The sequence below is a fragment of the Trichoplax adhaerens genome, genomic scaffold (genome assembly GCF_000150275.1).
Source record: "Trichoplax adhaerens TRIADscaffold_4 genomic scaffold, whole genome shotgun sequence".
NCBI lineage: Eukaryota > Metazoa > Placozoa > Uniplacotomia > Trichoplacea > Trichoplacidae > Trichoplax > Trichoplax adhaerens.
In genome coordinates, this window is record NW_002060946.1 from 2,120,276 (window position 1) to 2,133,073 (window position 12,798).

Genomic DNA, 12,798 nt, shown 5'->3' on the forward strand with positions numbered 1-12,798 from the left:
ACCACAGCGCAGCATTTCGCTGTGGATCAACATCACGACTACAACTGTCTATAGCTAGGAAACAGGAATTTGCTGCTTTTCAACTTAATCAACATGGATGGCACAGAAGCGCCACAAAAGGCTAATGCAGGACCCCATATTAAAAATTTATCCAAGTTGAGAGAGTTATTGAGAGCTCAGAAACGAGAATTGGAAGAAGTAAGTTTGTAGTTGTTATCATCAAGGAGTAACATTGTACTAAAATGCTTCAATTGCGATTCTCTTCTACCAGCATATTACGTATTGCTGTACTTTGCTAATGTGCGATAGCGCAAAGTTTGCTACAACATTATTACTGTCGTAGTCATGTAGTATCTTAAAACAGTTATCACGTCAATCTAGTCAAAATGAGTAGACGTAGGTACCTACGATTCACTACAAGTAGAAGTACACAATGGATTGGATACCTTGACGAGCGTATACAGGATAATTTGCCTTGTAATAATCATGTTGTTATTTATGTATCCATTTAGCCTGATACTCCCGAAATTGAATTTGCTTATAAGGATACCAACAGTTACTTAACGCAACTAGGCGGTAGGTACTGAGAAACAAGATATTGTAGTGGTTTCTTGCTCGATCAAGTAATCGTATTCATTGAATCATTCGTGACTATTCAATTATTGTATTGGTCTTTTCCTGCAGAATATTACAGTTATTTGGAACATACTGAGTTCCTGGAATATCGTTTATGTTATGAGGAATATAAACTAGCAATTGGTAATGCTTTGAATGGTAAATTAATCATTAAATTCATCTAGTAGTCATTCCTGCTTTTAAAATAAAATTTCTTGATGTTACTAGTTAGTGATTGGTCATCATTTATTTACACTAACGGATATCAAAAATTGAAATAAAGTCTATTCTTTTACAGTACAGTAGTACGGTAGGTCTCATTCGATATCGTTCCATTAATTAATGAATGAATGACAGTAATGATAATAGTATGCTACGTCATGCTACAGATATGCGTATTCGAAAATAATATATTACAATCTCTTTACATAAAATGATCGGATTGAAGTGAAATGAGTTTTTAAATCAGAACTTTGTAGTAGACATCCAATATTTACATATTGATATATGCTTTCTGACTGTACCCACGATGCTATACTGGAACAAACTACGATATAGTATAACTACAATTTAACTTCCATCGTTGTTAGGCTTTAAACTTTCACCATTACTGACGGTAGATAATGAGCGACTACTGTACGGATAGTTATGCACTTCAATCCAGTCTAAAGCGCTAAATGATAAAAATAATGCTGTAATGTACAATACTGTAAATATGGTGATGTATGATATTCTCATAGGCATGAAAGTTGTCTGACTTATGTACTTCTTTTTTATAATCATCTCTGCTATTGCAGACCCTGATAATGATGAATTATGGTTGCAAGTGACGGAAAATGAACGGAAGAGAATTATTTTACGCTTACTAGATGACCTGGATTCTGCTAATCCAGTTGTTCGAGATTCAAGTAGTCGGGCAATGCTCTATATTGCTCTAGGTAACATATACGACCATCTAGCATTAATAAATTACTTTTGAATATATGGTATACGAATATAACAAGGAGCTAACCTCGCCAAACACTGTAGACTTTAAAATTTTACTACATTATATCATTTATACTACATACTGTTCTACTTAGTTGTGACTCTTACAATTTGACAGACCTATTCTAATAGCATTCTTGCTATAATTAAATAGGAGTATTTGGCGAGTATACTACGGAAGAAATGCTACAAAAATGCGTAAGATAGAAGCAAAAATAGTATAATTTCTTAAAATAGCTATACTCGTATTAGCCCTATATTAGATAGAAAATAATTTTGTTTGTGTATGTGACATGTTGGTATATTTTTACCGTTCTTTCCATTTTATTAATCTTTATACTGTATACGTTTTCGATACTTCATTTTATACTTTGCTGGTTACTACTAATGATTACATATGAAAATTAATTGAGCGGAGATAGTTCAGTTATTATTTTAAGTGATTACTAAAATTTGCAATGCATAATTATACAATCAATTATCTAATATTTATCGTAGGCTATTGAAAACTGTTACCTATTGTATAAGTATCAAGCTTTTCACACCTGCATCCAAAACATGAATCGAGAAGTAGAGTAAGTAGAAATTGGCTATTGCTTATTTCCTTTTTATATTCTGTATTAGTGCTGGAATAAGTATTTGAAATATAGCATATCACCATAGTTATTTAACGATACTATGCACTAGTACTTTGCCCTTTAACTCAATTTTTGGGTCTTACTGCAGTTCAATTTTTTATGGTGAAGATCAAATTAGTGAAAGTAATTCCAATAAAAGGATTAGGTATGCTATGGCTACATTTTTTGATTTTGTATTTCATACCTAATCGTTTGCCTGCGTATTGTGTAGAATACGAATATAGGCTATGCTGTATAGCATGTAATTTTTGTATTTATTTATTGTTACAGTATATATCTAGGTATAATTTATTGTATAGTTGTTTCCATTGGAAATAATGAGGACGAAGTCGACAGCCGTAAACAAATTTTGAGGGCGAATTTCATCTATGAGCTCGGTAAAAATGATGCTTGAACTTACCTATGTAACTTTTTTATTATTTTTGGTCTTATTGTGCGTATAAAACAAATCATGCAGGCCGACCAATATCACCTGGAAATGAAACATTGGCTTACATACTTTTCGAAATGGCTCTTAAATTTTGTAGTGGGAGTTTAAGTGAAATTTCAATTAAGAAAACTGTATTACTATTATGGAAAACTATTTTGGTAAGATAGTCGTAAATAGTATCGTATCTAACCATTGATCAACTTCATATCGGAAATTTGCCTACCTATTTATATATATTGGGTAAAATGGCGATTTATTACAGGTATCTCTAGGAGGAATGGATAAAATACATCAATTAAAGCATGACGCTCGTCAAGCCGCTAAATTAGACGATTGGAATGACGACAAAGTTTCACCTAATATTCTTCCTTTAAAACCGCAACTTCCCTCGCTTTTAATATCGTCCACAAATGAACTGACTGATATAAATGGAGAACACAGAATTGAAGACAAGGGAAAGCTTACAACTCAGAAATTAGCCCTATTGAAACCAAAAGTTAGGTAAGTAGCGAGAAAATATGTCAGTACGATCATTTAGTCTGATTTAACGACTAAATTTTTCTGTTCATAATTTTTAAATACTGTTTAATTCTCTACTATTGATTAGGCAAAACGATATCAATAACTTTCTTGAAAAGGCTCGGCTAAAGTTTTTAGGATATAAGTTGGAAGGGTAAATTTTATGTGCTAGTTCTTATAATTATAATTGTCGTAAATCTCTTGCATTGTTGAAAAGACTCATTTTCAATGTTGTTGTATTCTACTACTTTAAGGGATAATTCCACTGATGCTGGTTTACCAACTTCAATTATTGAGGGACTAAAAGTATTAAAATCGGTTTGTATCATATCTGTTCCGTTAAAAAAGTTTTCATATGCGATGTTTAACACTCGATATAATTGTTGTATAGTATCTCTACGTTTCACATGGTGAATGGCAAATTAAGAATGAGAAAAAATTAACTCAGGATGCAATACAGGTCAGTTTAGCTTAATTGAAAATATTATTAGCAAATTTTACTCAAACATACATTCTTTTATACAATTAAGAATATATTTAAAGATGAAATAGCCGATAATCCGACGGAAATATTGTATCAAGCTATATTACCCAAAATTCAGCAATATATGGTAACTATTTACTCTTTTGCTATGCACGGGAAGGATATCTCCCTATAGCTAGCCTTAATACTACCCACTATTAAAAGAACATCTTTGCGTGAAATCAATCTTGCTACAGATTGCGCTATTGAAGATATTACTAGTAGCATCTCCTACGACAAAATCAAAAACCGAATCCTTCAATATTTTAGTTGAAGTATTGCCCAAAGCAAATGCGTAAGTTCGTATACGAATCCGACTGTATATCTATAAACCTGTACCATGAACACAGTATTCGCATATGATATTTCAAAAAGTTAAAAAAATTTTGATGTTTCTTTAGATCTACAATGCGTCAGACCTTGAAAGTGGCTGTAGATGCTGAGAGACATAAAGTAAAAATAATTCAGCTATTACTTTTAAAGTTGACTTTTATCTATTGCAGCTAAAACGGCAGTTATTTAAAGGTTTTACCCTACTTAGATGTTTGTTAATACTTAGGAAATCATTGTAGAAGCCATTTCTGCAATTTTATTGCTACTGCTAAAGCATTTTAAAGTAAACCACATTCTTCAGGTATCATTTACGGATCCTTATTGATACATGTACTACGACGTAGCTGCGATACACAAGAATGTATATATACTGATGGGTATTTTTCTGAACATTTCTTATTGATGTTATCTTAACTTAACATTTAGTTCGAACATATGGCTCAGAATTTAGTATTTGCAAATTGCATTCCTCTGATCTTGAAACATCTGAACCAAAATCTTGTTAATGTATTGGCGGTAAAGGATAGGTAACTTTTCTAAATTATCAAAAATATGACAAAGTAATGATATAGCTAATATTTTTTCGTTTACTACATTAGTATAGCATGGTATTATCTTATAATTCTTTGTATGTACAGTATTTATAATTATTAACCAAGTACTTAATTTTGTTTAGTGGGACAGAAAATCTAGAATTCCCTGCTTGTGTGCTGAACAAATTCAATATTTTATCGGTAGATACTATAGGGTTCTAAATACGTTCACATTGATCTTGGAGTTTATCTTTTTCGAAATAAACGATACTTTTTGTTCTTTATACGTATTTGGTATTATTTCTAAAATTGGAACTATATAAATATCTGCAGCACGATGACAAGGAGAACCCTACCTATAGTTGGCGAGGCATATTTTCGTGCATTAACTTGACGCGAATTTTACAAAAATTAACAAAATGGAGACCATCTCGCATCATGGTAATAGAAAATGAACTGATGTGGATTAACGTACTTAGGCATCTATCTCTATGCTTGAATTCAATATATTAAGATATAGAGCTTATTTTTTATTATGCTATAGGAGTTATTTCACTGTAGGTGGTGATACCCTTTTTGATACTATATATATACACTAATTGAAAAGGTTCATTAATAATTAAGAAGCGTATTTACTGTAATAAATATATTGTGATTTCTCGACAGATGCTGGTTGTCTTCAAGTCAGCTCCAATATTAAAGCGAGCTTTGAAGCTGAAAGAAGAGACGTTACAGCTTTATCTCTTGAAGGTTGATATCTATGCTTAGAGTTTAACGGAAATAAATACCGCAGCATAGTTACGTAAAGTACTGTGGCAATGTACTAACTTTTCTGTTCGTTGTAATGACCACGATAGCTGATTAAACCTCAGACACGATATCTTGGCCGTAACTGGAGAAAGTCGAACATGAAAATTGTATCAATGATTTATCAACGAGTTCGTCATCATTTAAATGATGACTGGGCATACGGAGTTGGTATGTAGCATCAGCATCTATAATGGAAAAGTGCAATGCTAAATTTGAATATTCTAATAACATTGAAGATACTCTTATCTTAGTCTTATATTCAAAATGTTTTAGATCAAGACAGTCAACCTTGGGATTACCAAGTGGAAGAGAGCGACCTTAGAGCACAAATTGAAAGATTCAATAACCGCCGCTATAGTGATCTAAAATCGGAAGTCTTACCAGATTGTCTCCCGTACGATAATAATTGGATTAGTGTTTTATCTAAGGAAATACAATTTGCAGATGCTTTTATTAAAAATTATGAAGAGTGGCTAGAGAACGAGGTCCATCAACGAAACTTAAATTGGGATAGTCTATGTACTCACTAATATATTTCGTCTATGCTCATTAAATTGTAAAATAGTAAAGCAATCATTGAATGTTAATGAAATGTTACTTTAACAAATGGATGTGTGATTTTTTAGCCTTTAGATTGCGTGATCTAATTATCGACTGCACATGAATTTATAACCATTACATTTTTATTCAAATTTAATTATGATCGAATATAATTCAGTTATTTACGTATGTCACAATGTTTGATGCTATTTTCGCAGCGAATTGTTAATAGATAGCTTGCGTATCAAATATACACAAGAAGCGCTGTCATTTTTTATTACTGATAATATTTAGTATTTGATTAAAACAACCTTCGGCAATATGTAAGATAGTTTGCATTTTAATTATACAAAGTTACTGTACACTTTCTATGATAATAAAGTTAATAATTGTCATAAAAGATGGTAATGCTACGCTGTACAATTTGTTCTTATAAACATAACTTACAAATAAGACATTGTGAAAAATATTTGCTATCAAATTTAGTGGCAGTTAAATATTATTGTGCAGATGATTATAAGAATTAATCATTTTGAAGATCTTCCATTGAAACATTTTCTGAAGAATAGGCTTCTTCATCTTCTGCTTCCATATCCAAGAAACAAATTCGTCGTTTACTTTTAGAAAGCTGTAGTAAATCCAGTAAATAGGACGATGAGTGACAATCTATTGTATCATTAGGCACTTTCTACTATTATGTACTGAGGTTATAACTTATAATAAACATGTATGTGTACTGCCACAATTGAATACCGGTTGAAGTAATATTAAGTAATAATTATTATCTTTTACACAGTTTAAATTCATTGTACATACGATGCATCCGACACGGCGTGACCCACTGACGTCGAGTAGGCCTCCCGAAAATTTTATTAGCTTATAATGATAAGTCAGATTGGCTTCGTAGCATTTCAGTGATTTATCAAGTCTAGATGCATAATTATAATCAATTTTATATTATCTTTAGATCATATATTCATAGAATTATTTAAACTAGAGAGAAAAAGCTACTTACAATGTCTTGGTGTTGTCTATAAAGTGTTCACCGAAAAAAGAATTTAACATTTCTACGTTAAAAGTAGTAAACTGATGAGAATCTGATAATCCAACTTCCGTTAACGATAATTGACCAATCAGAGAATTTTGATGATCGTTTGAAAAGAGTAGTGTAGTTATTTGATCTTCACGATACGTAGCAAAATCTAAAATCCGAGCGTCTTCGCTGAAAATTTAACAATATTTCAGTTGATGTAAGAGTTTGAAAGATTAAACATGTACAATAAATGACATTTCATACCTTAGGACACTATTTCCGAAATTTTTTAAATTTATTAGGGCGGCTTCGACAGAATTCCAGCATATATCATCATCACTGTAAAAGCATAATTACATAATTACACTCACTACTGTTTGATATGTAAATTTAATAAACATCAAGATATTCAGATCCTTACATTTCCTCGTCCCTAGCTACATCCTTCTGACGTATCACAAGAAGGGATGTCGCACGTTCAGGTATTTGGTAAATTCCGTATATATAATCTTCTCCATTAATTTCAACAATTGACCTATAATAGAAATCTTCGTTATTATCAGGGTATTATCTTCGTTTACTGTCATAAGAACGTTATAAAATATATAATAAATTCTTACTGTGATGCATTTAAACATCTATCTTCTCTACTAATGCTGTGAGGATATAAAACAAATAGAGATCGTTTGAGTACACAACAAGAAGCAATGGGCAGGGTAAGGTGATAAATAACTAATATGTACTTAGATGTAACAGGAAATAAGAATGCTGGCTTAATAGAAATGGCCACGTCTTGCAGCTAAGTGGTGATTAAATATAAATATTACATTATCTAGGTTTTAGCGATAAAAAATATGAAAATAAAAGATGATGAATACACCAAAAACATTAGTCACCGTAGATGTAGCAACTATTTCTCGGAAATTTTCTTGCAATTGATTGAATAGTTGAATCAAAGATTTTTCGGGGTAATGTTGATATACGAATGCACTATCTAGAGCTAAAAGTGAATTTTATTAGAAACTGAAGTCGACATGTTAAGGAAATCAAATTTAAACAAAATGAGAAAGCTTATAAGGAGAAGATTGAAGGAAAAGTTATCAAGTATTAACTCTTTAATTCAGGAATTTCTTGCGCGAGTTTACTCCAGTATGTATTACTATTATCCTAGAGTATATGAAAGTAGAATACAGTTTTAGCAGCTATATATACATTGTGAGAAAATTTATAATACAACCAGCATACCTGAACTATTTCCAAATCTCTTTCCAGGAAATACTGCGATGCAAAAAGGGTAAGTTTGATAATGATGCAGTTAGTGCACGTATCAAAAAACATTTTAACTTCATAAAATAAGAATGTACCTGGCCAATTCGTTCCTTAACAAAGTGTTGCTGTACGTAACTTTCATTCTAAAAAAGGTAATTAAGTCAGTTATTCTCTTGACTAACGCCGATAATTAGACAATAAAAAAAGTATTCTAAACCTAACCTCTGGCAGTAGCTCTTGTAAAAATTCCATAAGTGAGGTGCGTTCTTCCTTGTTTAACTATTTCGTAAAATGCTGTTAAAAATGCATATCAAAATAAAATAATTATTTGAAAGCCTCAATATACCTGATTGTCAATCACTTCTAAGTCTTCGTTATATCTTGCGAGTACTTTAAAAGCGTAAATATGATGATTAAATTCTATTAATTAGCAATTATTTATTTATCATACTCGATTTGAAATGTTATTTTCTGATTAGTGAATCCTGAACTTACCTATGGTTAACCACTTAAAAAAGGCATTGTATCTTCTTGACGAATTGTTAATAACCCTATTAACATTGTCAATTATAGTGGAAAATAAGTTGTTCGCAATTAGACTTGATGAAGATATTTGTAATCGCTACAAAAAATTCTTTACAAATTTACTCTATTAATTCCTGGCCTTTCAATATTAACGATCCAACATTGCAAACACACCCTAAATAAATATGATTTAAGTCGTATTAAGATTATCAATAGCGTGCATGATTAATGTGTCAGCGTTGTCATAAGGTATCGAATATTACCATTCACAAAATTAACAACAGCGTTGGGAAACTGAGGCTGATTAAAGATTCCTTTTAGTTCCAACAAATGTAATAAAAGTGTAGGCCATACGCTAGATAAATTTATAAAATAGGCTAATTTAAAATATGAACTACGGAGATAAGTCTATGGATATGTATCCGTTCAAGAAAATTAGAATATGTGTTAATCTTACTTTAACACCAGCTTTACGGCAAGATCATAAATTTTAGTATGCGAATTTTCAATAGATTGTTTTAATTTTCGATAATTCTAGAAGATTAAGAAATAAATTATTATTTATTACGCTTTATCAACCACAAAGGTTCAAGGGCAACAATACAGCAATATCTCACCCGTAATGATAAATCTTTAGTTAGAAACGTTTCCATTTCAGCACTACGAACATAATATAGATGTTAGGACTGCATCTCAAAAGAATTTGATGAAATAAAATGACCTGGTAATTCCGCGGGTAAATAATAACAGGAACTGATCGTAGACTGTATCACCAGGACGAATACCTATAGTCTATTTAATTCAGGATAAAGATAACATCGAATAGCAAAATTGATTAAAATTGCGGTGTAACTCGAATTGTGCTATAATGGCAGTCTGTTATAAATTATAGTCACTTTGGCCAATTCGTGAAGTCTTGAATCCATAGTTAATTTTATATCTTCCCAGTTCTCTTTCATGCTATTGCATAGATAATTTAGATACTGAAAAAAATGGATACTTAGAATATAGGCTATACATATACAAATTGTATGTGGCTGTACTAGACAGTACTAAATTATTCGCGCTACTTACTTCCAATAAGGACAGTATCGAAACACATCTTCGAGCCACTTGAGTCAATTGCCGCTTGTGCTTCGTTAGCATGGTTACATCGTACTAAGATTAAATTTCAATATTGATTAAGACCATAGTCATTGTATTACTGTGATTGTTTGAGAGTATTACAGATATACTCATACCACAGCATTAACTATAACTTCATGGTTCTCCAAACTACCGGCATTATTCGGCGCAACTCCAAATATAATACTGAAGGTTGAAGTAGCATTCGAATAGCAGCAACTTATAATATTGAAAAGCTATAATAAGAATTAAATAGCAACGTTATGTAAATTAAGGAAAGTTATAACTTGCAGCTACTACATCATGAAAAACATATTTATTACAACTAATGGTATCACCTTGACATTGGTAAATGCATCATGACATCGACAAATATCAATAGCGAAAATTAAATATAATCCATATTGAAGAATATGTATCTTTCCATCCTGTAAAAGTGAATGACAAAGAATTTTACTTGAACTTTTACGTTTTGTTAAAATTTTATCTGAATGTTCTATGCAATTGAAAGTAATAAGCAGTTAACTTTTTTAATAGTTGAACCGCAGTTGTTTACTGGAGTATCAGTTCTATCTGCGATTCTATCAATTTATTGAACTGTTTCACACACTGCACACTTGCTGAAGCAACGATATTTCGGTACTTAAAGTTCTATATGTCATACATATATTACAGAATGGTCTTGCCATCAAAAATGATATATTTCTCCCGTCTAACTAAAGTAATATGCAAAATATTTTGTTTAATAGCTCAGGCATATATTTGATAATGACTTTGTCTACGGATGAATAATTGCGATATTAAGTAGCCGATCATTCTCATAATAATATAATGCAAGTATTAACAGCCACAATATTGATTTTACCTGGTAGCCAACAATTAAAAGAGTTGCCGAGCTATTATTAAGTGTTTAAGAAATTGATCATGTCATTAATACACTTTTTGCAGTAAAAATAGTAAAAAATATAATTTAATTTTGTACGATAGATTCAACTGACATGTAGGAACTTGCAATATTAAGAATGGATGATGTTCGTTGCTTACCTTGTATTCAACCATTTATCTAAAATAACTTGATTCGTCGAATCGTTGAAAATGGAGGCACTACCACTGTAAAGATATTGACACAGTTGGATAGAATAGGACTGCTACTGTACTACATGATAATATCGTACGATAATTTGAAAGAGGCAAACCTTTCCAGTAATAGAGGTAGTTCAGGTGCATAAGTGGAAATTGGATCAATCAAAAACTGGCTTGAAGCAGGTCTACATCAAGAGCAAATTCAAATGAACGTTGGATGATACATAAAGAAATTTACATCTTACAGGATGCGTATGCGTCAACAGTACTAGACTGAGTAGTTTGTCATCTCAATTTTAAGTCTATACTGTGTGTCTTTAGTAATTATCACGAATCGTTACTCCTACACTACTCTTAGCGATTGATGACTCCCTTAAACCAGACCAATGACGCTTACGATGCTTGTACTTACGTCTCTTGGTATAGAACATCAATCCAATCCATCAAAATCACTGGAGCTAATCCTTTCCATTGTGACCAATTAATTAATATATTTCCTTTCTCTACATCATAGAATCTGACGTGACCATCACTCCTACCTACAGCTAAGACTGGAGTAAAAAATGGATTATACTAGTTGAATGATGCATGTCATCGCTGTATTGACTGAGATTTTTTTAGCTCTATCATAAGCAACAGGTTTGCCCATTATCCTTGATATGATATGAAGTCAGCTTACACACTCATCAATATAAAGACAAGTAGAGAGTATCATTAGAATTAAGCTTACCTCTACCATCAGGTTGCCATGCGAAACAATTAATTTTACATTGATTGCCTTCAGCAGCAATAGTCCATACTTTTTGCCATGATAGTCGATATAACCAGATCTTGACAAGATGGAGAGAATAGTCAACCATGGAAATCCATTACACATTTCAATACATTAAAATCTTAATATAAATGCTTGTCAACTACTGTACTGTACACTACATAGCTATAGTTAGAGATTGAAAAATTCGACACCATAAGCCTATTTCTTCTCTATTGAATTTTCCCGCTATTCCTTCCCCCTTACCTCGCCTTCTTCCGTTGCCATAGCTATTAGATCCATCTTTGGCGACCAGCGAACATAACTGACATGACTTGGCAGTGATTTATCTTGCAGTTGTTTAAAACAAACGCTATCAGACATCGTGACTAAGGTTATAGGATTGACCTAGAGGAAGAACTACAATTTTGAAGTCTTACAGCAGATAAATGCTTTCCTTAGCCATAAACCTAATTAAAAATGGACGTTTGCAAAGGAGCTCCGTAGGGACTGCCAGTGGGGCTAGTGTACAGTGCAGTACAGTAACGTCTGAATGGTACCGTATAGCTACTAAGCTTGGTCTTGAACCTATATACTGTATACAGTACTACAGTACTGTATACTGCGCCTGTCTAGGGCGCTGGCTTGCAGCTATGATAATTAATTAATCTGCTAGAGTAGCTGACTAAGGACTAGAATTGCCTAAGAAGGAAAATATAAGTGCTATTAAGAAGTAGCAGTACTTTGGAATCTCTGCAATAGCCGTAGTTTAATGTAGTGCATAGTATAGAATATTGCAACTGCCATGAAAAATCCCTTGCAAAATCATTTCGTTTCACTATAGGCAATACCCAATTTCGGAAAGGGCAACGCAGATAGTTTATATTATAATTAATTATTATATTTATGCAAACTTACATATAGGCAACAACAAATGATTCTACATCTATTTTGGCATGGACTACTAAATATTCATTTAGTGGTAGTCCATAATTCTGGTCATTTATAGCAAAGGACTGTATGATTATACCTGAATTGATGCTATATTCAACCTGTTCCATGCTAATTCACATTATACATATTA

The 12,798-nt window shown here is 32.1% G+C and overlaps 2 protein-coding genes across 2 annotated transcripts; one reads left to right on the plus strand and one right to left on the minus strand.

The window, feature by feature from the left end:
* Positions 1–3,272: 3,272 nt before the first annotated feature.
* On the plus strand, positions 3,273–5,918 carry TRIADDRAFT_23499 (uncharacterized protein; the record flags this gene model as incomplete). The annotated part of the gene is made up of 13 exons (XM_002111362.1): positions 3,273–3,343; positions 3,444–3,507; positions 3,581–3,649; positions 3,720–3,800; positions 3,910–4,007; positions 4,114–4,165; positions 4,272–4,346; positions 4,472–4,552; positions 4,705–4,779; positions 4,912–5,019; positions 5,245–5,328; positions 5,436–5,556; positions 5,662–5,918. Coding segments are annotated over 13 exons (1,236 nt in total), but the record flags the coding sequence as incomplete, so codon positions are not given.
* Positions 5,919–6,451: 533 nt separating this feature from the next.
* On the minus strand, positions 6,452–12,098 carry TRIADDRAFT_55371 (uncharacterized protein; the record flags this gene model as incomplete). Its single annotated transcript, XM_002111856.1, has 23 exons — positions 6,452–6,556; positions 6,745–6,856; positions 6,944–7,150; positions 7,226–7,300; positions 7,383–7,496; positions 7,582–7,760; positions 8,207–8,239; positions 8,326–8,373; positions 8,453–8,509; positions 8,577–8,650; positions 8,726–8,781; positions 8,879–8,930; positions 9,019–9,110; positions 9,213–9,289; positions 9,830–9,913; positions 9,997–10,116; positions 10,219–10,308; positions 10,746–10,776; positions 10,925–10,990; positions 11,077–11,148; positions 11,376–11,514; positions 11,694–11,793; positions 11,982–12,098. 23 exons carry the CDS (start codon positions 12,096–12,098, stop codon positions 6,452–6,454), a joined length of 2,100 nt encoding a protein of 699 aa, XP_002111892.1.
* Between the last annotated feature and the right edge of the window lie 700 nt (positions 12,099–12,798).